The sequence below is a fragment of the Ceratotherium simum genome, chromosome 4 (assembly GCF_057802395.1).
Source record: "Ceratotherium simum simum isolate JZ-2026a chromosome 4, ASM5780239v1, whole genome shotgun sequence".
Classification (NCBI taxonomy): Eukaryota; Metazoa; Chordata; class Mammalia; order Perissodactyla; family Rhinocerotidae; genus Ceratotherium; species Ceratotherium simum.
In genome coordinates this window covers 33445892-33469289 of record NC_141903.1, presented here as the reverse complement: position 1 = coordinate 33469289, position 23398 = coordinate 33445892, and the positions used below count along the sequence as shown (strand labels likewise).

The 23398-nt window shown below is 41.2% G+C and overlaps 1 protein-coding gene across 6 annotated transcripts in view; it reads left to right on the top strand.

Moving 5' to 3' along the window:
• Positions 1-23398, top strand: part of ARHGAP26 (Rho GTPase activating protein 26) — a 413779-nt gene that overhangs the window by 147311 nt on the left and 243070 nt on the right. For all 6 annotated transcript variants that reach the window (XM_087429620.1, XM_004420043.3, XM_014794952.2 and 3 more), the window contains exon 11: positions 7994-8072. In XM_087429620.1, coding sequence (XP_087285746.1) covers positions 7994-8072 — 79 coding nt within the window. The remainder of the gene's footprint in view (positions 1-7993; positions 8073-23398) is intronic.

The window sequence follows — 23398 nt, the reverse complement described above, 5'->3', positions numbered from 1 at the left end:
CCCCCTGGATCCCAAGGCCTATACACTGCATGCACATGGGGGCAGTACAGTATTGTGGTTAAGGTATGGGCTCTGCTTTAGAGTCAGGGAGACTGGATTCAAGTTGAGGCTTTGCCACTTACTAGCAGTGTGACATTGTGCAAGTAATTTCAGAGTCTCAGTTTTTTAAGTATAAAGTCCTCAGAACAGTGCTTGGCCCATAGTAAACACTCAATAAATCAGCTACAGTTTGTGGGCCACCGCTTTGCAACTCACTTTGTCTGTCTCACCTGTACCCTACCCAGTTTATCATGGCATATTATGTATTCTCAAATTCAAGGGTCTGTAATGCACAAGGACCTTCAGTGGGTCATTATCTCAGATCATGCATAGTTGTGCAGATTCATAACTTTTTATCTCCAGAGAGTAGATTAATGTTGCCCTCCAGTGATGACACTGTGTCTTGAGTATTGGGGAAAGTGGGGAAAGTAGCCCAAGTTCCTCCTTTGTCGATGAACTGGAGATGCTCTGCTGAGTTTGACTGTAAGGTGAGTCAAGAATGCAGACGTGCACCATTGTTGGTCCTAGAATGCGAGATGACTTTATAACATGGCACGATAACCTGGGGTGGAGCTCAGGTAGAGAGAGGCAGAGAAAGATAGACACAGACACCAGAAGTTGTAAACTGGTAATCCTCAGACATGTTTGTTTGGCTTGAGTAGCGTTTGAGGCAACATTTTAAAATTGGAAAAGTCCCATGTGCCAGCTGTTTATAAAGCTGAATGGTGGATGCCTCCTTTAGATGGGGCATGTGCTCTCCACTTTGCCCCAGTCCCCACCATGCCCTGTTGAGCCCTACCATGATGACAGTTGACAGCTGCCACTTTGCCTTGCACTTGCACTATTGTTTTTCCCATGGAGGGGAAATACTCCTTTGTTCCTATGACTCTACCGAAAAGTAAAAATGCAAAAGAAAAAATAAAGAGCTGCATGTTGTAAGGAAAATGAAACCAAATCTGTTTTCCTTGGGGCCGTAAAGAATTTATCCATTTCACTCATTTTGCTTACTTGCCTGATCTCTATAGACATTTGAGTCTGTAAACTTGTAGACAGACATGGAAGAGATGGCATTCTCCAAGATTATTCTGCATGACTTTGGCCGTATCTTTGTGTAAATGAAGATCTGCTGAACCTTGAACCCTTATGATGGTCCAGAAACTGTTAGGGGTCAGTTTTCCCAGTAGCACTTTAGAAGCAAAGGACCACCACTTGCTCTCCCTGGTACTTGCACAGCTCTTCTCACCTGTGAGTAGCAGCCTGTTCTCTAAACCTTCACCGTTTCCCCGTCTTCCAATAGAAGCATAGAGAGGCGGGTTTCATACACAGGCTGTGAGAATGTGTGTTTCTGTGTGTGCCATGGTTCTTCTTGTACTCTGAACTTGACCCATGTATGTCTCGTCGTGTGGTTGAAAGCTGGGTGATGAATTCTTGCCAACGGAAGATTTATAGTCTCATGAAGTGAGTAAACCCTAGATCTTTGGAGGTTGATTTAGAAAGAAGAATACTGTTAGATTCCGAGTGTGTTTGTTTCAGTGGGGTGGAGTTAGTAATAGCATTTCCTTGTCCAATAGGAAGTGGGTTAATTGCCAAGTCACTGAGGTCGCTATTGTTGACTCAGATTCAGGAATAAGGTTCGAGTAGGGAAGCTGTCGAGTAACCCTGGAATCAGGGCTGGTGGGGATTCTGCTTGCTCGTGGCTGGTGAGGAGGCTATGAGCTAACCTCAGTGGTCCCAGGCTGAATGTGTTGCTGAATGATGTATTGATTCCTGGGGGCTCTTTTTGGAGGCCAAAGTTGGAGGAGATAGGGTGATGGGTGGCAATTTGCCCTGTGATAGATGAATAACTATTTTATGCATCACCCCTATGAGATGAGACGTGGGGTGCCAGCTTAGAGAAAATCGTAGTTCCTTGTTCATGATTGTCAAGCTGATCCAGATATAGCACTAGTCAAGGACTTATTCAGAGTGAAAAGGAGGTGCTGTATTTTAAGCAGAATCTTAGAAATGAGCTCTAGACAGGATTGTAAGTCATTTGTTCCTTCTCTCATCTGGTGGGTGGAGGGAGCTCCGTGGCAGATTTTCTAGGATTTGCTCAAGACCCCTTCTTTGTCCTTATTAATTACCAGACGTTAAGTTCAAAAGGGGGGAGGAGGCCACTTTGATGCTTTACTCAGGAGGAAAAAGGAAATGGTCATGATGTCAGAGCCTGTGTGTCACTTCAGCACTAGGTCTGCCTTGCTTTGTGGTAGGGGTGTGAATTTCAGTGGTGTGTGTGAGTGTTTTGGAGGTGGGGTCATGCGTATCAGAAGCACCTGTGGCTCATTTCTTTTCCTTTTTAAACTATACACACCTGCCCTTCTCCCTCCATCATTTTGACCCTACCCCAGTCTTACCATCCTGTTCCCTACCTACCCACCCCCCATTTGCACCTGTGATAACAACTGATTTCCGGAGCATTTACTGTATGTCTGACACTTTGAAATGCATTATGCATATCTCATTTAACCTTTACAACAACCCCACGAGGTAGGTACTTTCATCATCTGAATTTTAAAGAATAGCATAGAGTAGTTCAATTACTCGTGCATTGGGCTTACACAGCTAGGAAGCACTCGAGTCAGGATAACTAGTGAACCTAAATTATTGATGAGAAGTCATATCTCTTAGGTATTTAAAAACATTTTTTATTGAGGTGTAATCACAGTAAGATGCACAAATCTTAAGTTTATAACTTAATGACTTCACACACACACACTCCTACCTGTGTAACCACCCAGGTCAAGTTATAGAATGCGTCTGTCACCCCAGGAGATTCCCTTGTGCCCCTTTCTAGTCATTGCCCTTACCCCTTCCCCAAGACGAAATCCCTCTTCTAAGTTCTGTCACCATAGATGACTTTTTCACCAGGGTTTGAACATCATATAAATGGAATCATGCCGTTTGTAGTCTTTTGTGTTTGCCTTCTTTCCCTCATTATTAAGTCTGTGAAATTCATTCATGTTGTTGTGTGTAGCAGTGGTTGGTTCTTTTTTATTGTTGTATGGTGTTCGATTGTTTAAATATACAACAATTGATTCTCTTATTGATGGATATTTGTTTTTTTGTTGTTGCACATTTTGGCTGTAATGAATAAAAATTTTCAAATGTGTCTTTTGGTAGACATATGTGCTCATTTCTCTTGGGTATGTATCTAAGGTAGAATTGCTAGGTCATAGGGCAAGTGTGTGTTTAGTTGTAGTAGCTATCACCAAAGAGGTTTTATCAGTTTATTCTCCCACCAGCAATGTATGAGACTTCCGGTGGCTCTACGTTCTTGCTAGTCCTTGGTATTGGTGGTCTTTTGAATGTTCTCCATTCAGGAGGCTGTTTGTTATATTTCCCTGTGGTTTTAATTGTTTTTCCCTAATGAATCATCATGTTGGGCCCTATTTCTTATGCTTTTTGGCCATTTGTCCTCTTTTATGAAGTGCCTATTCAAGTCATTTATCCATTTTATTAATTGGGTTGCTCATTTTTTTTTTTTTTTTTTACTATTTATGTGTTGCCATTCTTTACATATTATGGATGTGAGTCTTATTGGAGATGTAAATTACCAATGTCTTCTCTTATTCTGTACTTTGCCTTTTCACTTTCTTTTATTTATTTATTTTTTGTGTGAGGAAGATCAGCCCTGAGCTAACATCCGTTGCCAATCCTCTTTGCTGAGGCAAGATTGGCCCTGGGCTAACATCCATGCCCATCTTCCTCTACTTTATATGTGGGACGCTGCCACAGCATGGCTTGACAAGCGGTGCATCAGTCTGCGTCTGGGATCCGAACCTGTGAACCCTGGGCCGCCAAAGCGGAGCATGCGAACTTACCTGCTAACGCCACCGGGCCGCGCCCCCCTTTTCACTTTCTTAATAGTGTCTTTTGATGAATGGAAGTTCTTCATGTTGATGAAGTCCAATTTATCCATATTTTTTCTTTATGATTAGTGCTTTTGGTGTTCTTTTAAAAAACTCATTGTCTTTCCATCTCTTGGGTATTTTGAGGCAGAAAAAAAAATGTGGAGAACCACTGCTGTAGAAAGTAAGCTACAGTCACATTGGACACTATTAGATTCCTGTTTTGGGATTGGCTGTTTGCCTAAAGTGGTGTTCTGAGCCCTCATATTTATGCAGCACGTTAGGTTTTACAGAGCCCTTTGGCATTCCATCTGATTTGATCCCATGCAGGAGCTCATTAAGATATTTGCAAAGGGGCCTAGTTAATTTTGAGGGCAGACGACTTGGGTGGTCAACATGAGCTCTCTGGGGGCTGCAACGCCTTCACATTTGCCGTGGCCTTGTGCGAAAGGATAAAGAGTTAGATTGCTAGGTTCAGATCCTTGCTCTATAACTGTAGACAAGGTACTTAAACCACTCTGAGCCTTGGTTTTCTCATCTGCTAAATGGGAGTAATGAGAATATACTTACCTCGTGATGTAGTTGTGAAGATTAAATAAATGAATTTATATATAGTGCTGAGCACAGCATCTGGCACATAGTGCTGGGTTATTATTATTGTAGTTGTTCTTTTATTATGGTGTTTGATAGGATAACAATTCTTTGTAGAGCTAGAAAGAGCTCTATTTACTCCATTTCTGTTTTATTGTTTTACATTTCCCTTCCTCCTTCTATACCACTCCCCTCGAGAGTTCTCTCCCTTTCTGTCTCCACTTTTGTCATGAAAAGCTGGATGCATTTCAAACATGAACTAAATTGACACCCCATATTAGAGGGTCTGAAAGTGTGCCAGTCTTATAGGGACTGACTTGGAAAGTATAGGGTCATTGAGAGTTTTGGTCTTTTTGTTTTGTTTTGAGGAGTGGTGGCCAGTAGGGGCATAGGGAGGGTGAATATGGAAAGAAAGTTATTGCTTGATTCCCAAATAAAGAAAGTTGACCCTTTTACCTTGGTGCAAGGAAATTCACACATAAGAGATTTATATAATAGTGGTTTAAATCTTAATGAAGGAAAAGAAACTTGGAGCTGAAGGAGTGTTTTGTAAATGCCTAGAAAGGATACCATGATCCAGGTGTACATCCAGGAGGCTGAGAGAAAATTATCTGAATTTGAGGTGATCGGATTAGAACGAAGTGTGTTAAATCCACTTTATTCAGTTCTCCACCACCCCCTCCCACAGAAAAAGGGAACAAAACCACATGTGGAAAAGAACTTGTATTTTGATATTTCTTCTTGAAATTAAAACAAATCCTTTTGACCTTCCTGGATACTAAGGCCAAGTGGCCCACCCTTTACAGCCTCTGAGTTTGTCTGAACTTCATCTTTGTGGCTCTGGGTGGAAATTTCACACTGTGTGCCATGAAGTTGATGTGACATCTGCAAGGTCCCTGAGATCTTGGTATGCTAGGCAACTATTGTGGTCTCACTGTTTGCTGCTGAGCACCTAGCAGGAAATGAACTGGAGACACGTTGGCTGCTTGACCCCAGTGTAGAAAGGAGGGTGTCTTTGCTCTCCAGGGCAGGGGAACAGGAAGGAAAAGGGTGGGGGCGGGTGGGCAGCCCAACGTGGTGGGCGTCAGACCTAACTGTGCATCGGCATTCACCTGATGAGTTGGTTGAAATCCAAATTCCCAGGCCCAGCCCGGAAGTTCAGATTCAGTAAGGTGGGGTTGGGCTGGGAATCTCCATTTTAAGGAAAGGCCTGATTTTGAAGCCGGTGGTCCAGGCACAGCACTTTGAGCGACACTCAAAGATCCAGGTCGAAGGACTGGAGAGTTGTGCAGTGGACTGCAGCTTCATAGACTTTTTGTCTCAAAGCCATTAAAGCTTTGTGCTTGGCTCTTTGTAAGGTGGAAGAGGAGAATCAATCTACTGTGTCCCCAAACTACAGGGTCAGCTCTGTAGAGCCGTGGCTGCCGGCAGACTGCAGCCACTGAGTGGATCTGGCACACTAAATAACTGGGCTGATGGTGGGAAGTGGGTACCTGGGTCTGAGAATGAGAATTTCTGAGAAGAGGAGGGAGAGCCCTGGCAGATGCTGGTGGAGAGCAGTTATTAGTATCTCCTGAGTTCGTGTTAGGGTGCCAGTGCCCAGTGTGGCCTTCGCAGGAATGACCACCCTCTCAGGAATCAGTGTCCCTCCCATCACCTGCCTCTTATGCTCAATACACCCACTCATCCACCAATTTACCCACCCTCCCTCCCACACACTCCCACCCCTACCACCACCACTCCTCTCTCCATCTCTCTCTCACTCTGTCTCTGTCTCTCTCTCTCTCTCTCACACACACACACACACACACACACACTCATTCACAACCTCACACATTCAGACGTCTACCCTAACGCCCCTCAAATCCAGAGCCCCTCTGTACTTAACATGCTCACATCTTTGAGAATGTTGTTTCTTAGAGGATATTGAGGGATGATCAATGAAAAGATCTAATGTGTTCTCTAAAATATGTTCAACATAAAGAGATCTAGCGTATTCGTTGGAAGTATAGAAATAAGCCAGTGATTATAAGTGGGTCAGTGATCAGGCTTTGGTGCTTGTGGGGCCCGGGCTTATGCTGCTCAGGGCGTGGCTTAGCCTGTGTGTGTTTCAGTACTGCACTTCTCTGTGATCATTAGCAGTGCTATGGACTCAGATGGTAATAAAATTTAATTCTTGCTCAGTGGACTTCTTCCTCCTTTTTAGGCTTTCTCAGACTTGCAAGATGAGCATGTGAATCAGCAATTCTTAACTTTTTGAAGGTTGCAGTCTTCTTAGTAACCTGATGGACAGTTTGAATTATTTCTACAGAAAATAACATACATTTGAAGGGGGGAAAGTGGTTTATGGACTCTCTGGGCCCATCTGTGGACCCTAAGTAAAGAACAAGTCTTTTCATGAGCCTAGAGGGCTTTTAGCCCCTTCTCCCAAGTTCATTTGTATGGCACAAGTCTCTTCTTGTGGCGTGCCATCTGTAATGGGAACTCAACAAACACCGCTTGATATTGTGTGCATTCTTTCTGGAGGGTTTGTGCTCAGTTTCAAAGAGCAAGCAGATTTCGATGAGAGAGTGAAAAAAGCTGATACATATAAAGAACTTAGCAGCTGACATGGCAAGTATTCACTTAAAAAATGCTGTATACATTTATGGGCCGGCCCCGTGGCTTAGCGGTTAAGTGCGCGCACTCTGCGACTGGTGGCCCAGGTTCGGATCCTGGGCGCGCACCGACGCACCGCTGCTCCGGCCATGCTGAGGCCGCGTCCCACACACAGCAACTAGAAGGATGTGCAACTATGACATACAATTATCTACTGGGGCTTTGGGGGTAAAAAAAAGGAGGAGGATTGGCAATAGATGTTAGCTCAGAGCTGGTCTTCCTCTCTCTCTCTCTCTCTCACACACACACACACACACACACATAAATACTATATACATTTAATATAATCATAATTACAAAGCTGATTATCTCCATAAAAATTCTCCACGTCAAAAGCAGTTTAGGGGGATTGGACTAGATGTTAGGAGACCAGGATCCCTCCAGCTTAGATCTTTGCCCCTCTTTGTGTCTCAAGTCCAGTAATTCCATTCACTTCCATAAATATTTATTGGCACTGCTGCTCTGAGTAAAGCACTCTGTTAAGCATTTTGGAGAATAAGAATGAATAAGATTTCAAGGAACAAATAAGTTCTAAAGGAATCACCTTACTCATCTTGTCCCTTACCTGTAAGTAAGGGCCTATCTTCTACATTTCTTCCTGCCTCCCTAAGGGAGAAGGGCTTAATGAGAGGAACTGGGGAGATGGCTTTAATTTCTGAGACTGGAAGGGGGCTCAGGAAAGCGACAGGTCTGCCTGTGTTTGTGCCATTAACCCACATCTCTCACTTTGTTGAGTGGGTGTTTCTTTAAGGTTCACCTCGTCAGGATCTCTCTGGTTGTGGCTCTCGGTTCATATCTGTGTTCTCCTTTCTCCGCAGGCCAGGGCTTATCACCATGCAGGCGTTGTCAGAAGAGGACCGGAGGCTCTGGATGGAAGCCATGGATGGCCGGGAACCTGTAAGTAACAATTCAGGGAAGTAGAAGCAAGAATGAAGGTCCTGAGTGTTTGTTGCTTCACTGTGCAGTGGTTTCTGCTGGTGCTTCAAAGCCTTGGGTTCTCAAGACCAGTGTACCAGAGGGAGTTTTTTATTCGCAGGCTGAGGTTTGTAGATGCTGATGTTGCTTCTGTGTGGAGGCAGTCCCTGAGCTTTGGCCTCAAAGTGTAAGGCTTGGTTTCGGCATGATACTGCGCAGAATTCTCCCTTTGCCAAGGCACTTGTAGCTCCCTTAGGTCTCTTAGAGGAGGCAGAGTCCTGTTGGGCGTAGTGAATATTTATTGACCATCAATGCCTCCATGAAGTAGAGTGTAAAGGATTATCTCAAACCCATTTTAATGGGTTACATGATCATAAAAATGTATCTAGATTATGCAGCATCTTTTATCATCACCTTCTGGTTCAGCCTCCCACTGCTATAGTAGCCCACATCCCATTATAAGCAGTGGGGTTATCAGGGTCAATGGAGGAGTTAAGCCTGGTAATGTGATCTGTGCTCCCATTTCAGAGATGCTGGCTTCCTCTGGGTGATGTAATCTTGTGTTTTTTCTGCATCTTGTGACATGTAAAACCCACAAAAAGCCCTGGGGAAGTCCCTAGAGTCAGAGTAGTCATCTTACTTGGGTGCCAAGGATCTCAACTCCAGTGTTCAATAAATCTCAAGGTTACAGAAATCCTAAGAACACAGTCTAACCAGGTCCCACCAGTAAAAGATAAAAAGAATCCACAATCTCAGAGGGCCAATAATTATCACATGCAAAGGCACTGTCCAGAGGGGCAAATGTGTGCAAGGGACATCAGGCCGTGGCCTCCGTTGACTGTAGAACTCTGCGTCAAGCTGGGTGTCCAGTAGAGGTGATTCCAGTTCACTTATGTGTCTCTTTCTCAGCCCATCCTGGTTAGGTGATCTATATTGATTAATGTACCTTTCTACTCAGCCATTTTGTATATAAACATGGAACTCAATTCAATCTACGGAGCATAAACAAATAACTAGTGTTTGTATAACATTTAATAATATAGAGCAGGATTTAAAGATTTCAGCACAGTTTGCTAAACTTGAATTAAACATTGTTTAATCTTAATTCTTCTCTGGGATAAAATAAAGATACCCCTGATTTTCTTTGAATATGTTGTTACTGACAGAAAACTCTCTCAAAAGCAGATATACATTTCTTCCTTTAGGGCTTGGTGGGCACAAGAACTGCCTGATGTGAGAGGTCTTTGAAAGCAGCTTCCTAAATAGTCCTTCATATCTTTACTATTATCATCTCCCATTAGTTGAGCACTTTTTTTGTGTGTAAGGCAGAGATTTGACACATTATATCTCTTAACTCATTTATTCCTCCTAGTACCTCATGAAAAATAAGTGTTATGATTCCATTTCACAGATGAGGGAACTGAGGCTTAGGAGAGGTTAAATAACTTGCCCTATGTTACGCAGAAGTAAGTGGCTGTGTTAGTAGGATACAGGCTAGGTTACTAAACACATAGACTCCCAAGTACAGTGGCTTAAATAAGATAGAAGTTTATTTTTCCCTGAGAGCCCAGAAGTGAGCCATCCATGCCTGGCAGGGTCGTTTTGCCATCCTCAACCTGTGGTCTCCCAGGTTACTCCAATTGTTGCCATTTTCCAGCCAGATAATGGAGATGAAAGCATCCAGAACCCGGAAGGTGCACACATCATTTCCATTGTCCTAAACATAATTATATGACCACATATGTCTGCAAAGGAGGGTGGAGAATCTAGGCTGTACATAGGCAGCCGTGGGACCAGCCGGTACCCAGGGCATTTTATCACTTCGAGGAAGAAAAAGAGAAAGAATACTGTGGGGTGGTTAACAGTTTCTACCACAGTGGCAAAGCTAGAATTTGAACCCACGGCTAGCCCTAGAAGTATTTGGTTTTCATCTTGAATAGAGATAAAATGTCAAATTGCCTTCTAAGAATACTCACTCAGTTCGTTTTTACAATACTTGCTCTGACTCTCTTGAATGTTTCTTCAAGCTGTAGGGGAGGAAATACCCAGGAAGAAAAATCCTGTCAGGGCATACTATTCTTGTTATGGATAAAAAACACACTACTGTTGGTCTCCCCCCCCCGCCCCCCCAATAAGCTGGGATTCTAAACACTCCATTTAAAGCCTCCCCCTCCTCCCTCTCCCCACGACTTGGTATTTGCTCTCTGTATATAATTGGTCTTCTTACTAACCACTTCAGTTTTCCTGTAGATTAACATCTGGCCTCTGCAGATGGAAAGCGTGCTGTTGCAAGAAACATTTCTTTGCTCCAGAATGAACACATTAAAACATGTTTAAATACAAAATAATTCTGTTTCTAAACATAGTATAAAATTATTTCCTCACAGGAACATATAGCTCCCATTGAAAACCACACCTCTGTGTGCTTTTTAGTTTCCTAAAGAGAGAGATAAATACAGACAAATGATGACTGCATAATTGGCAGGAATAATAGGCTTAATTTTGTCTCCCATCGCTGAGAGCTTCTAGGAAACATTACTGGAGATGTATACCCCGTAAACAATTAGCAGCTTCAGTTTTAATCACCATCTCCCTAATTAGTTAAATCTGTCTCCTTGGGAGTTTTGGCTTTGGTAAAGGAGCAGAAACTTCTTTCTCTAGCTGGTCTTAGAGTCTTTCCCTTATTTCAAGGAGATGTTAATGGTGGCATCTATCTTTTGTTTTTACGCTTTAGCTCAGTTGTTCTGTGATTAGTTATTCAGTGTTGCATTTCTTTTTGAGGGGTAAGGTAATTTTGGTTTCCATCCTTTTTGTTCTTTCATTGTTCAGTAGCACCCCAGGATGGTTCATTAGGAAAAAAACCTAAATGAACCCCAAATCAGTTGATTTTTCAATGTTTCAGCTAATTGTTACATAAATTATAGTTTTTAGTACTTAATGACATTCAAGTCCAAAGAAATGTCAAATATCTTTATGGTATTGATGAATATATAATGGAGGAAGAAATTAGAATTGTGCTCCTATGGTGAGAATTGTGGATTTTATCTATGTAATAAATTTGAATTCAAATGAAACCCAATTCAAACTTGCCTGAGAAAGAGGTGGCTATGTTGGCTTACGTAACTCGAAAGTATTGGGGTATAATAGGTCTGGCCCATCTGAATCCAGGAACTTAGATAATATTTGGAGTTGGTTTCTTCTTTTGTGTTGGCTTCATTTCCAACGGGTTCTTTCTCTGTAGTGCTGATATGCTTCCTAACTGTTCAGGCTTAGATCTTATTATCAAGAGCAGGGGTTAGGAAACTTTCTGTAATGGGCCAGATAGTAAATATTCTAGGCCTTGGAGGCCATATGGTCACTGTTGCAGCTACTCAACTTTGCTATTGTAGCTGAAAAGCAGCCATGGACAATATGTGAATGAATAGGTGGGGCCATGTTTCAATAAAATTTTATTGACAAAAACAGGTAGAAGGTCAGATTTCAGTCATGGGCCATAGTTTGTTGATCCTTGATCTACAGGTCTAGTGAGAAGAGAGCTTTACTTAATAATTCCAAAGAAGTCTCGTATTTGAATTTTATTGGACTAAATACTTGGCTAAGAAGATGAGACAGGTGAATTGACCAGGCCTGACTCACCTGCCCACTGCATCAAAACTGCATAAATGGGGGAGGAAGCTTGGCTTCTCCTCAGCCTTGTTATGTGAGGAAGGGAAGTAGACATGAGGTAGGCAAAAATGACACAGTTTCTCCCTACTCTGATATCTATATTCCATTAAATTTTCTATTCAAAGACCTTGCTTTTTGATATTTAGTCAAGAGTGAAAACCATAAGTTTACCAGAAACATCATACTTAATGGTGAAAGACTGAATGCTTTCCTCCTAAGAATGGGAACAAGACAAAGATGTTCACTCTTTGGCACTAAGAGTGCCAACACTCTTATTCAGCATAGTACTGGAAATCCTAGCCAGTACAGTAGGGCAAGAAAATAAAATAAAAGACATCCAGATGTGAGTCTACAACAATTTTTTAAAAACTCAATGAGCTAGCTAGTCAGATAGTTTTAAAATGATTCTGCTGGATTTTCTTCACTTCGTATAAAATCTGGTTTGACAAGCTACAGAGAGTCACCTTTTCAGCCGCGTGAGCTTTCATTTTAATCGTCTGTAGCCATTGTCTCAGGTTTAAGAACAGACTTTCCATATTAAATTGGACATGGAACCTTAGTTTAAGCTGCGTAAATACTGCAACTGAGAGAAATTCTAGAGACAGCAAATTTCCTTTTTCTTGGTTTATAATGGCTAAAGTTTTCTCTTCCTTTCTCTTTGCATATTGCTCATAAGCATGTTTGCTAAAAGCAAGCAGATTAGAATCACTACCAACCCACCATCATTGCCAACACATACACCCCCATCCTGAAGTATTTATTTTTCTCTCTCCACTGTGGAAAGATGACTCAGCAAGTCAGTGGGACTAATAGGGTGATCCACAGCCTCAGAGGTTGGATCTGCCTCTTTAAATTGCTTTCCCATGTATTTCCCTAGCTGTGATTAGTGGTCTCTGCCTGGAATTTCTTGTATTACCTTCTTATTTTAGAGGTATTAGTCCTTCACATCTCAAAGGTTCTTTAGTAAAATTAAATATTTCTCCACTTTGTGCCAGTATTTGAATCTCTCTTGACAGCCAGAGCGTTAGAAGGTTGGTAGATGCCAGAATTGTGTGAAATTACATTAGGAAGATAAGAAACAGGTGGTATAGCATCCAAGGTTGTGTGTAAAGCCATGTATTAGTTTGAAACTATGAAATTGCTGCCTTTGCAGGTCGAAAATGGACAGATATTGGCGATTTCATATGCCTCAACCTCATGGCTGTCAGCAGAAAGAAGCCCACACGTAGGCTGGTATCACACTCTTATTTGTATAAGAGGGAATGCTGCCTAAAAAGGCCGGTCAGTGGTTGATCTTGGGTAGATAATCCAGGTCTTCCAGCTTCCAGCTCGATGCTATTTTTACTACAACACACACACTGCTGAATTATTAGGAAGTTGAATGTTATCTTTGTTGTTAGTGCCATCATTGAGTGGATTCTGACTCCTAGTGACCCTGTGTACAGCAGAGTGGACCCTGCCCAGTCTTTTTGCACCATCCTCTCACCTTCCAGAGCTGTCAGACAATGCTCCACTGCTATTCGTAGGGTTTTCATGGCCAATTTATTTTGCAGGTGGGTGGCCAAGTCCTTCTGTGTAGTCTGCAAGCTCTGCTGAAACCACTCCACCATGGGTGACCCTGCTGGTATTTGAAATACTGGTGGCATAGCTTTCAGCATCACAGCAACATGCAGCTGCCACAGTATGTCAACTGACAGATGGGTGGTGTGGTTCCCTGATCTGGAAATGAACCTGGGCCATGGTGGTGAGAGAGCTGAATCTTAACCACTAGGCCGCTAGGGCTGGCTGAATGGTATCTACCCTCACTTTTAAGTGGAGCTACTCTGTGTGGAAGAAGGGAAAAGAGGGGGAGACCAAGGAAAATCCACTCCTCTAGTAAGAGGACAAGATAGCATGGCTTCCTTCTGCCCACCTCCATTTCTTTAAAGAAATCTTCTATTTTAGTCCTTGTGGACTTTGAGACTGAATGAAGGGTAACCTTCTCTCACCTTTATCTATATGCCCAGGCACTAGCCCCCGAGTTCTTCAAGAACTCAGAGAATCAGTGGGCAGTTGCATTGCATCTTAGGCTCTGCACCTGATGCCTGAAAGAATGAGCTATTAGAGTGTTTAAAGGAGAAGGTAAGATTGATTTACTATTTAGATGAGATCTCAGGATCAGAGGCAGAATGTCATGGTGGTTATGAATGTGGGCTAAGGCAGCCTGACTTTAAATCCTTACTCACCACTAAAAGTTCTCTAACACTGGAAAATGACCTAGTTTCTCTGAGCATGTTTGCCTGCACAATGGAGATAGTAATACTACCTTCCTCTAATTTTGTTTTGTAAGGATCAACGTATATGTAAAGTCAGCACAAGGCCTGTACATGCTGAAGTGCTCATTAAAAGTTAGTTCTTACTATTGTCTTTTTGGAGAGAAGGGACAGATATTGGGATACCTGGGTTCTCTTTCTAGCTCCATTTCTAAATTATTTGGTTCATTTGAGCACAGAGTTTATTTAAAGTCACCTTGCCTGGGCTCACCAGAGTGCAGGACAGGGACTGTTTTCACTAGTGTGGAAAAAGTGATTTCATTTAGCAGTCAGTCTGAACTTTCAGGCTATGAATGGAGGAACATGAAGTAGTCTTTAGCCTCCTTTGCTACGATGCAGCCCAGGCCTGGCAATTCATAATCCCAGCTGTACGCTAAGCGCAGCTCACCACTCCACTGCTGTTGCTTACATTTCCCTTTCTTGGTAAAATAAACGATCAAAAGAGTGTGGATGGTTAAAAGGTGTGGGGCAGAATTGCTAAGCTCTTGTGTGATGATGCAAGCATCGCTCCTTTATGAGTGAAACGATGGATTGGAAGGATAGTTCTGCCCATTTTGTGAAAGCTCTCTTTGTAATATTACGTGGTATGAACTGATGAAGAGTCTGAAAGTGAGGTCCCCAATTTGCTTTCCATTTCCCCACCTCCCACCCCCACCTGGCCCCAAGCTGCTTGGATTATACCTCTGTATTATTTTGTTTCTTTTTCTCTTTCTGGGTCGAGAAGCTGGTTGCAAGCTTCATCTTTGAGTCATGTGAGTGTTTTTATATAGGTAGAATTTGTAATATTACATATTATATCACACCATTGTGCTCAAGTCTTAAAAGAAATTTAATAATTTTTACTTCTGTCCTTGTTCCCTTTGGTGACATATCCTTCAGAAGAACAATTTCTCATGAAAATCAGAGAATATTTAAATGAACAACCTGAGCTACAAGTTGGGAGAGAAGAGGAGGTGAAGTGAAATTGTTTTATGTTGGAGAGTTGATGAAATTTTTCTAAGAAATGGAAATTCTGACAGCCAGAAGATTTTTGCTTGAACTTTAGGATAATAACATGCTGGTGGCACTTCCAGGTCTTAAGCATTCTTCTTTCAACGTTTAGCAAGCATTTCTAGATTGTCCACCAATCACTTTGGTGGACATTGAGGATACTGAGGTGAGTTCAGGCCACATTAATAGAAATATCATTTGTTTGCTGCTGTCTCTCCATTGCCTGGCACGGTGGCTGGCACAGAGTAAGCACTCAGCAAATATTTGTTGAACGACCAGAGGCAAAACTCAAGGGAAGGGTTGAGGATAACTGAGGTGTTTTTCTTAGAGAATTGGATTGCTTCCATTACCTGAGACTGTGTGGGTAGATTTGAAGTTATTTGAATTCCTTGACTGTATAGTTCATTTAGATACATATCTACCTACTTGTGCCAAAATTTAGCTGAGTGATCATTAATCTTTTTTCTGCCATGGATTCATTTGGCAATCAAGTAAAGCCTTTACACCCTTTCTCAGAATAATGTTTTTAATTGAATACAATACATGGTTTACAAAGGAAAGAAATGTAGTTACCAAAATATTAAAGCCATTTGTAATATATGCTTCTTTATTACCACATTGAATAATAAGATATAAGGGCAGGTCTGAGAACTCCTATAAAATGATACTTCAGATTACTTGCAACGACAGTAATGTTAACTGGAAACATCTGTGGTTTCTATTGGTGACAAAGTCACAGATAATGACTGCTAATACTACTGTGGTTTGTTGCCCACATTCATATTTGAAGGAAATGCTAAATTTCAGTTAGAGGCTAATTTAGCCTCTAATGAAGGTTTATTTTTTTCCTCTGCCATCCAGGTTCATGGACCCCTGTATTCTGTCTAGGGACCCCATTTCTTTGCAAAATGTTTTGAGAGACTTTCTTCTTGACTTTCAAGCCCTTGTCTCAGCTTGTAATTGTATATCAATTAGTGTAGTTATTTGATTAATATCAGTCCACCTGCTGGATTGGCATCTTCAAGAGGGCAAGAACATTGTCACTTTTTTCGGCTTTTGGATCTTTCATGCGTAGTGTCTTGCACAGAGTAGGTGTTCAATACAAACTTGTCAAATAATCAGATGAATGAACCTAAGTGTGAAAATTCAAGTATGGTTGGTTTGGGGTGACTTGCTCTTAACTGAGGCTATTTCCTGGTAATTCCTCACCTATCTTTACAGATCTTCACAAATCTGCTGGTTAATATTCTCACTTCTTTGTTCACTTTTTGGGTCTAAATGGAACGCAAAAGCCCTTTTGATTTCCTTAGCATTTTCTGCAAACCTCAGATCACAGTTGACTTCATCTTCACACCACTGCCTTTCTAGGCTTGAGCCCCTCTTGTTTTAATTTTGATTATGTGCCCTCCTTTAATCGTCTATCATTATTTTTCTCTTTATTATTTTAGCTTAACCTTTGGGGAGTAGGATTGGTTGTGAGAAGGACTTTGAACCTTTACTTCTGAATTGTTTGAATTTTTCACAGTCAGCATGTGTTAATTTTGTCGTTAAATAAAAATCCTAATGGAGGGGGTCCCTGTGAGTCACGTTTATTCTTTCAGACATCTCTCACTCTTTCTTTGTCTTTGGCATTAGTTACAGTTGTATTGTCATACTCCTGCTGTGGAACCTTTCATTCCTAGCCATAATGGAAAGGAGAAGTCCCTCTTTAGAGTTAAACATGTAGTGTGTATCTCTCCAGAACTTTCTCTGTGTACTTATTCCTATACATCTACATCTAGAAATAAATTCTTCTGTTTCGTAGAATTTTTGGCATAGTATATCTTTTTTTTTTTAATAGTATAGCTTCACTATAGATTATTGAACCTTTAGTCTGAGTGGCATTTAGGTTGTTTTCAGCTTTTGATTATATTGTTACAAACAATGAAAATTCTTGTATGTACTTCAGTATCTACATATTTGAACATTTTTCTAGGATATATACCAACTGGAATTGCATGCTGAATGGTATGCATGTTTAATATTTTAATAGATATTGGCAAATTACTGTCTCCACAAACAAGTACCAAATTATACTTTCTCTAATCACTTATGAGGGTGTGCATTTTCTCTGCACCTTTGCCAACACGGTGTATTATGAGTCTGTTTGTGTGTATGTATGTGTGTGTGTCAATCTGATGGTGTAAAATTTTATCTTGTTTTCATTTGCATTTCTCAAATTGCTAATGAGTTGAAAATCTTTTCTTTTTTTTTTTTTTTTTAATTTTTTTGTCTTTACCGTGTCCATCATTAACATAGATTTGTTTTTGTTGTTGTTTTTTGTTTGTTTTTACTGATTTTAGGGCTGTGCTTCCTGGAAGTGGTATTATCCATTTCATTATGCACCATTTGCTTCAAAGATTTTTTTTTTTTTTTTTTTTTAATTTTATTTTTCCCCCCAAAGCCCCAGTAGATAGTTGTATGTCATAGCTGCACATCCTTCTAGTTGCTGTATGTGGGACTCGGCCCCAGGATGGAGGGAGAAGTGGTGCCTCGATGCGCACCCGGGATCCGAACCCGGGCCACCAGCATTGCAGCGCGCGCACTTAACCACCAAGCCACAGGGCCGGCCCTGAAAATCTTTTCTTATGTTTCTCAGCCATTTGTATTTCTCCTTTTCTATACAGCAATGTATGTAAAGTAATTAGAACAGTGTCTGACACATGATTCATTCTATATATAATATTATGATTATTCCTTTTTTGAATTTCTGGCCTTGGGATTATACCCATCATTTTTTTTCAGTTCTGCTTTCTAAAGCCCAAGGGAGAAACCTAACTTTTTCTATAGTTCTTTCCTTGGCTGATAGGACTTTGTCACTTCATCCTTGTTGACGTCTTATTTTCTAGCACCTCACTCCTGCTGCTCAGGTGTGGAGTGGTGAACCGCAGAGGGCACTCCTTATCTCTCACAGAGCTGCTGCTCTCCTGGTTCACTAGGCTGCATGATCTGAATGGAACCTCATGGAACTCTCTACTCTAACAACAGTCAGCAACCTGTCGGACTTCCCCAAGTGCTACCCAGGTCCTTCTAACTCTCAAGTGAAAAATATCCCATCCCTTCTCAAGGAACCACAGGAGCTACAGTTTCTAATAGCTGTAAGAGCTGTCAGCCCAAGAGCCCTGAGCCAGGTATGCCCCTCCACCTGGCTGATGTGTGTGCTCCTTTCAGCCTTTCTACTCTTGGTTCCATCTCAGAGAAGAGATGGAAGATGCGTGCCACTCTCTCCGCTTATCCTAGAGGGCAGTCACAGTTTCGCCTGCTCTCTATTTTGTTAACTCAACACACAATTTCATAATTTCTGGCAGTTCCTTCCTCTGTTTTTGTGGCCTAGATCAACTACTGCCCAACCTCCTCTGAAGAGGTTGGCATGAGTGAGGCTGTAACTCAGGAGGTTTCTGTTGCCAGTTAGTTGTTCATTTCAGTCAGAATTAAGGCTAAATTAAAAGTTCTCATAGTTTCCTCCATTTGGAAGATGACATTTTTGCAAGTCAAGAGTTTATCAGAGGCTCTGATTTTGTGTGTGTTAGCTCAATTTTTAAAATTTTTTTTAACTTTTCAGAAAATTTTGGAATTATTTCAGACTAATAGAAATGTTTCAAAAATAGTACAAAGAATTCTGGAATACCCTTCATCCAGATACCCCAAATGTTAACATAACCACAGTATAATTATCAAACCAGGAAATTAACATGATACAATATTATTATCTACTTTACAGGTCTCAAATTTTGCCAGTTGTCCCACTAATATATATTTTTTCTGGTCCAGACTCTCATCCAGGGTCACACATTGCATTTCGTTGTCACATCTCCTTAGTTTCATTTAACCTGGTACAGTTTAGTGACTTGGATTTTTTTTTTTCCTATGTGTGTGTCACATTTTAATTAAAGGTTTAAAAAAAAAACCAAACATTGAGGGCCATGGTGAGGACACTATTTCTCTTCTAGGCTCCTTCATTCTTCCTGGTTCTCTTAAGAAAGTCTCCACTAGGTGCGAGGATGTCACCAACACTGGCTAATCGCTTCTTTTTTAAATTTTATTTTATTGTATTGAGGTTGTAATAGGTTATAACATTGTGAAATTTCAGTTGTACATTATTATTTGTCAAGAGACTCGGCTTTTTAAAGGGACATTACCATCAGCAGATGTCCAGATAATTGAAATCCCCCATCAGGACAGTGTCCTATCTCTGTTCCTATCTTAGGGTATATTTGAGGACTGTTGTCAGTATCCTCCCTTCACCTAGGTAATAATTCATACCTTTCTGCAATCAAACCACTCAATGTTTCTATCTTCTTCTAAAGGCTTTCTGATACATACTCAATCTCATGCTTGTAGATTTTCTTAATACATCTATTTCTTTTGAACATTTTGTCTTCCACCCTGTCTACTCACATCATATATTTTTCCTTGTGATTTACTGTGTTTATTATCAATATTGTAGTTGTTGGTTTAAAGACATTTGAGGCCATAGTATGATCTTAATAGACATTCCATAGCGTGGCCTCCCACCTCTAGCAGCAGCACCGATTACTATTGGCCCTCTCTTAGATATTATGATATTATGGCAGTGATTCATGGGAGTGGAGATTATGGTTGGATTAGCTTCAATTTGTTTTTTCCTCTGTGGGAAAGGCAGTTGATAAAAGAAATATCTTTTTAGACTTTGTTCACTTGAAAAATGATTGAACTGGCTCTTACGTCCGTTTCTGCAGCTTTCTCTTACACCCTAAAAGACAGAAAGTGGTCATATTTGTTAGTGATCAAATCAAGGATGGCATTAAAAAAATATATTGACGGAAGGATCTGGAGGCATTTTGAGTATTAGGAAGTCTTTGAATTAGGTCGTTTGCTTTGTGGTGAGGTGTGGAACAAGATAAGCATTTTTGAAAAATTATCTTTGGGTTTGCTGAATCGGGCTCCAGTGTGGCTCATCATGCCAGTGTGACCTCACTTTTTTTAGGTGTGTTCCCCAAAATCCTACCCCATCACCCTGGAAGAAAACACCAAAACAAGTAAACACATCCTAAAAGTAAAGCCATTTTTTAGTATGGTTTTAAAAATCTTCCCTTTTGGTCATCTGGAAAACAGTGCAAACGTGCGGTCTAGTCGTTACAGCCAACCAAAGGCACAGCCAAAGGCACAGCCGAAGGAACGCGGCCCTGGCCAGCCCCCAGCCAGCCGCCATTGGTCCCGCGTGCTGTGTGGTCTTGACCCAGTGCCCAGAAAAGCAAGGTTCCCCCATCTTTACCTCTTTATTTTTAAAAGCGAAAAAGAGTAGGGGGTGAGGGGGACCAGAAACTGAGCTAAGATTCCTCAGGTTAGAAATATACCCTCTTATAATTAATCATTGCTAATTAGTTTTGTTTGCCCTATAAATCTAAAAAGAGCTTTACTTTGGCCAGACTAAGGAAGTCATCAATATTCTTGGGGTAAATTGACATGGATTTTTTATTTGGGGGGGAGGGGTTGCCTAGGGTTGAATTATATTGGAGTACTTTTTAACTTTCTTTCTTGGAACTACTTTGCAGTAATGAATGCCATCTTTCTCCTGGTAGTTGTTGGCTGTGCCAGACATCTACATGGATAATAATGCCTTGCTTTGACAACTTCTCCACCTAGTTCGTACCTCTCTGTGTTGTCATCCCAGGAAAGTGTCGACTTACTGAGGGCAGAGATTGATCATGTCCTTTCTGCCTTAATATTATCTACCTATGGTGCTTAGTAGAGTGCTGTGAAACATAACAAGCACTCATTACTCATTGAATTAACTTTGAGGCAGTGAGTTGAGTTGGGTTCTGTTATGTAATCTACAGTTGAATTCATTTGTGGAATGTCTTGGGTTCTGGCGGTGATTGGGGCTCTCTGAATACAAATCTGTGAAGGCAAGGATCTTAATTGTCTTATTCTTCACTATATCCCTGGCACCTAGAACAGCCCAGGCCAAGATCACTGAGCATATTTATTAAAAATTCATGTTCAATAAATATTTTTTGAATGAATGAGTGAAAAAAAAGAATACCCAGGGTGTGTTTATCTTTTTAGGCACAGGCTTTGACCTTACTATATTTACTTCCACTCTGCTCAGGGTGTCGTCTCCATTTCTGAGTGATTGTTGGTATATGGCAGAAACCAGTGTGCTGCACCAGAGAAAGTCTCAGGTTAGAAGGCTTATTAGAGACTGAGGATCTGGAGTTGGTTGAGAGATTTGTAATCTTTCAACTGTTGTATACTGTCTGTAACACCAACAATAGAGTTCGGATGTATATGTGTGTATGTATATATGTATATATAATATTAGTATATGCATGTACTTGTGGATATATATTATATATATTTTAATTTCTTACTATTTTTCCTTGAATTTATGAAAAATGCATAATTGTACTCAGAGCTCTGGTTCCTGGTGGTCAGGTTGCCGTGTTGTAAAAGAAACCGTGACCACCAGCATCCTTGTGGCTGTGCTGCAGAAGCTAAGAGTTGATAGGTAAGGGCTGATCTTAACTTTCCATTTCCTGAGATGATTCCTTTACTTTAGCCCTTTATTTAGGGTGTAAAAATATATACCTTAAAAAAAAGTGTGTATGTTTACATGCACACACACACGCACACCCTGCAGTGATGAGGTACAATAGAGAAGTTGGCAATAGTCATTCATTATAAGTCCACAAATGGATTTCATTCTGTATGCAAGTGGATTCTTGTTGTCTTAGTTCATTCACTCCATTGCTGGTAGTAGAAGGGTTAAATGCATGGGCATTGGAGGCGGCCAACCTGAGTTTGAATCCTGATTCTGCTGTGGAGGCTTGAGCAATTTACCTAACTTCTCTGAGCCTCAGTTTACCCAGCTGTAAAATGGAGAGAGTAATAGTACTTATGGCACTCAAGGAGATACCACAGTGTTCCACCTCAGTTCTACAGAGATTAGCTGTCCACTTGACAGTGAATTCCAGAGATTTTTAGATTTTATATATGTCTGCATATATTACATCATTGTCTAGAGACTTGCAAGGCCTATTCTGACTCTATGCTGACTGCCTTTCTGGGCTAGTTATAGTCAGTGGAACTATACTTATTCAGAAAAACCTAAGTATGATATATTTTATTTTATTTTTTTGTTTCAGAGCAGAGCTTGGAAGAGGATATACAGCAAGAAAGCAAAAACGTAAAACTAAAAAAAACCCAACTTGGGACTAAAAATTGGAGGGAAATGTGATTCTGAAATTGCCAGGCCAGTTTTGTTAATTTATGTCAATATGGTAACAGTACGTTAAGCAAGCATAGACATGTCCTACTGAGTTCAATTTCCAGAGACAGTTGAAGCGTTTTGGCAGAGGGGATTATGGGGTTACTTAGGGTGTCCAGTCTTTGTTGCAAAGGGCTCAGAGGCCAGGTGATAATATGTTCCTCTCTATGAACAGACTTAGGACCAGAGCCTTACCACTCTCACCAGTTCCAGTAAGACTTCATTTTTGCCCCTATCATCTCTTTAGCCCTAAAATCTAATCATGATGAGTGTTGTGCTTTTGCTCTTCTGTGGTTAGGGCCAATATTAGCCCATCAAAATCAGTTTGGAGAGGTTAAGATCAATTTTACCTGGAATGTGGGCTACTTCTTTGGGTAGGTGTATCAGTCGGAATTGTTACTGGGTTCAAGACTGTTCAGAAGATTGTTCTCAACTCTGACTGCCACATAGTTGACTTGGTCTATGTACTTATAGCAATCAACAAAGGATGGGTCCAAGTAGAGGAATTAGACACAAAGGGCAAGTTTGAGGAGTGAGGAGGGAGGGAGGGAGCTTGAACTTGAATAAGTTCCACTGATTTGGTGAACAAGGGCTTTTCACTCTGGGATCCAAGGATGGCTTTGAGGAGGAGCATGGTGGTAATGTCTCTGAACCCTCTGGAGTGGCATGCAAGATGTTCGTATATGGGTGTGTGAAGGAGAAGAGCCCATAGCATTTCTCAGTTCATCAGAGGGTGCTGTTTCCCACTGCCATCTGGTCATTTCATGTGGACCTGGGCATTTCATGAGAATAAATATTTGGAGGAGAGCTCTCTGTTCTTAATACCCAGTAAAGTAATGGCATATTGTTTCCTCTGGGCCCATGAAGAGGACTTTGGAAGGCTTCACTGCTAAGTGCATTTGTCTGCTGTCTGCCTGCATTTTGAGCTTGCCCAGAGATAAAATGCAACTTCATTTCTTTCATGACAAAGTGAGGGGTGACAGGCAGAGGGAGAGAGAGAACACACGTGCATTTGGGGGTCTCACCATTGGGTTTCCATGTCAGATTGATAC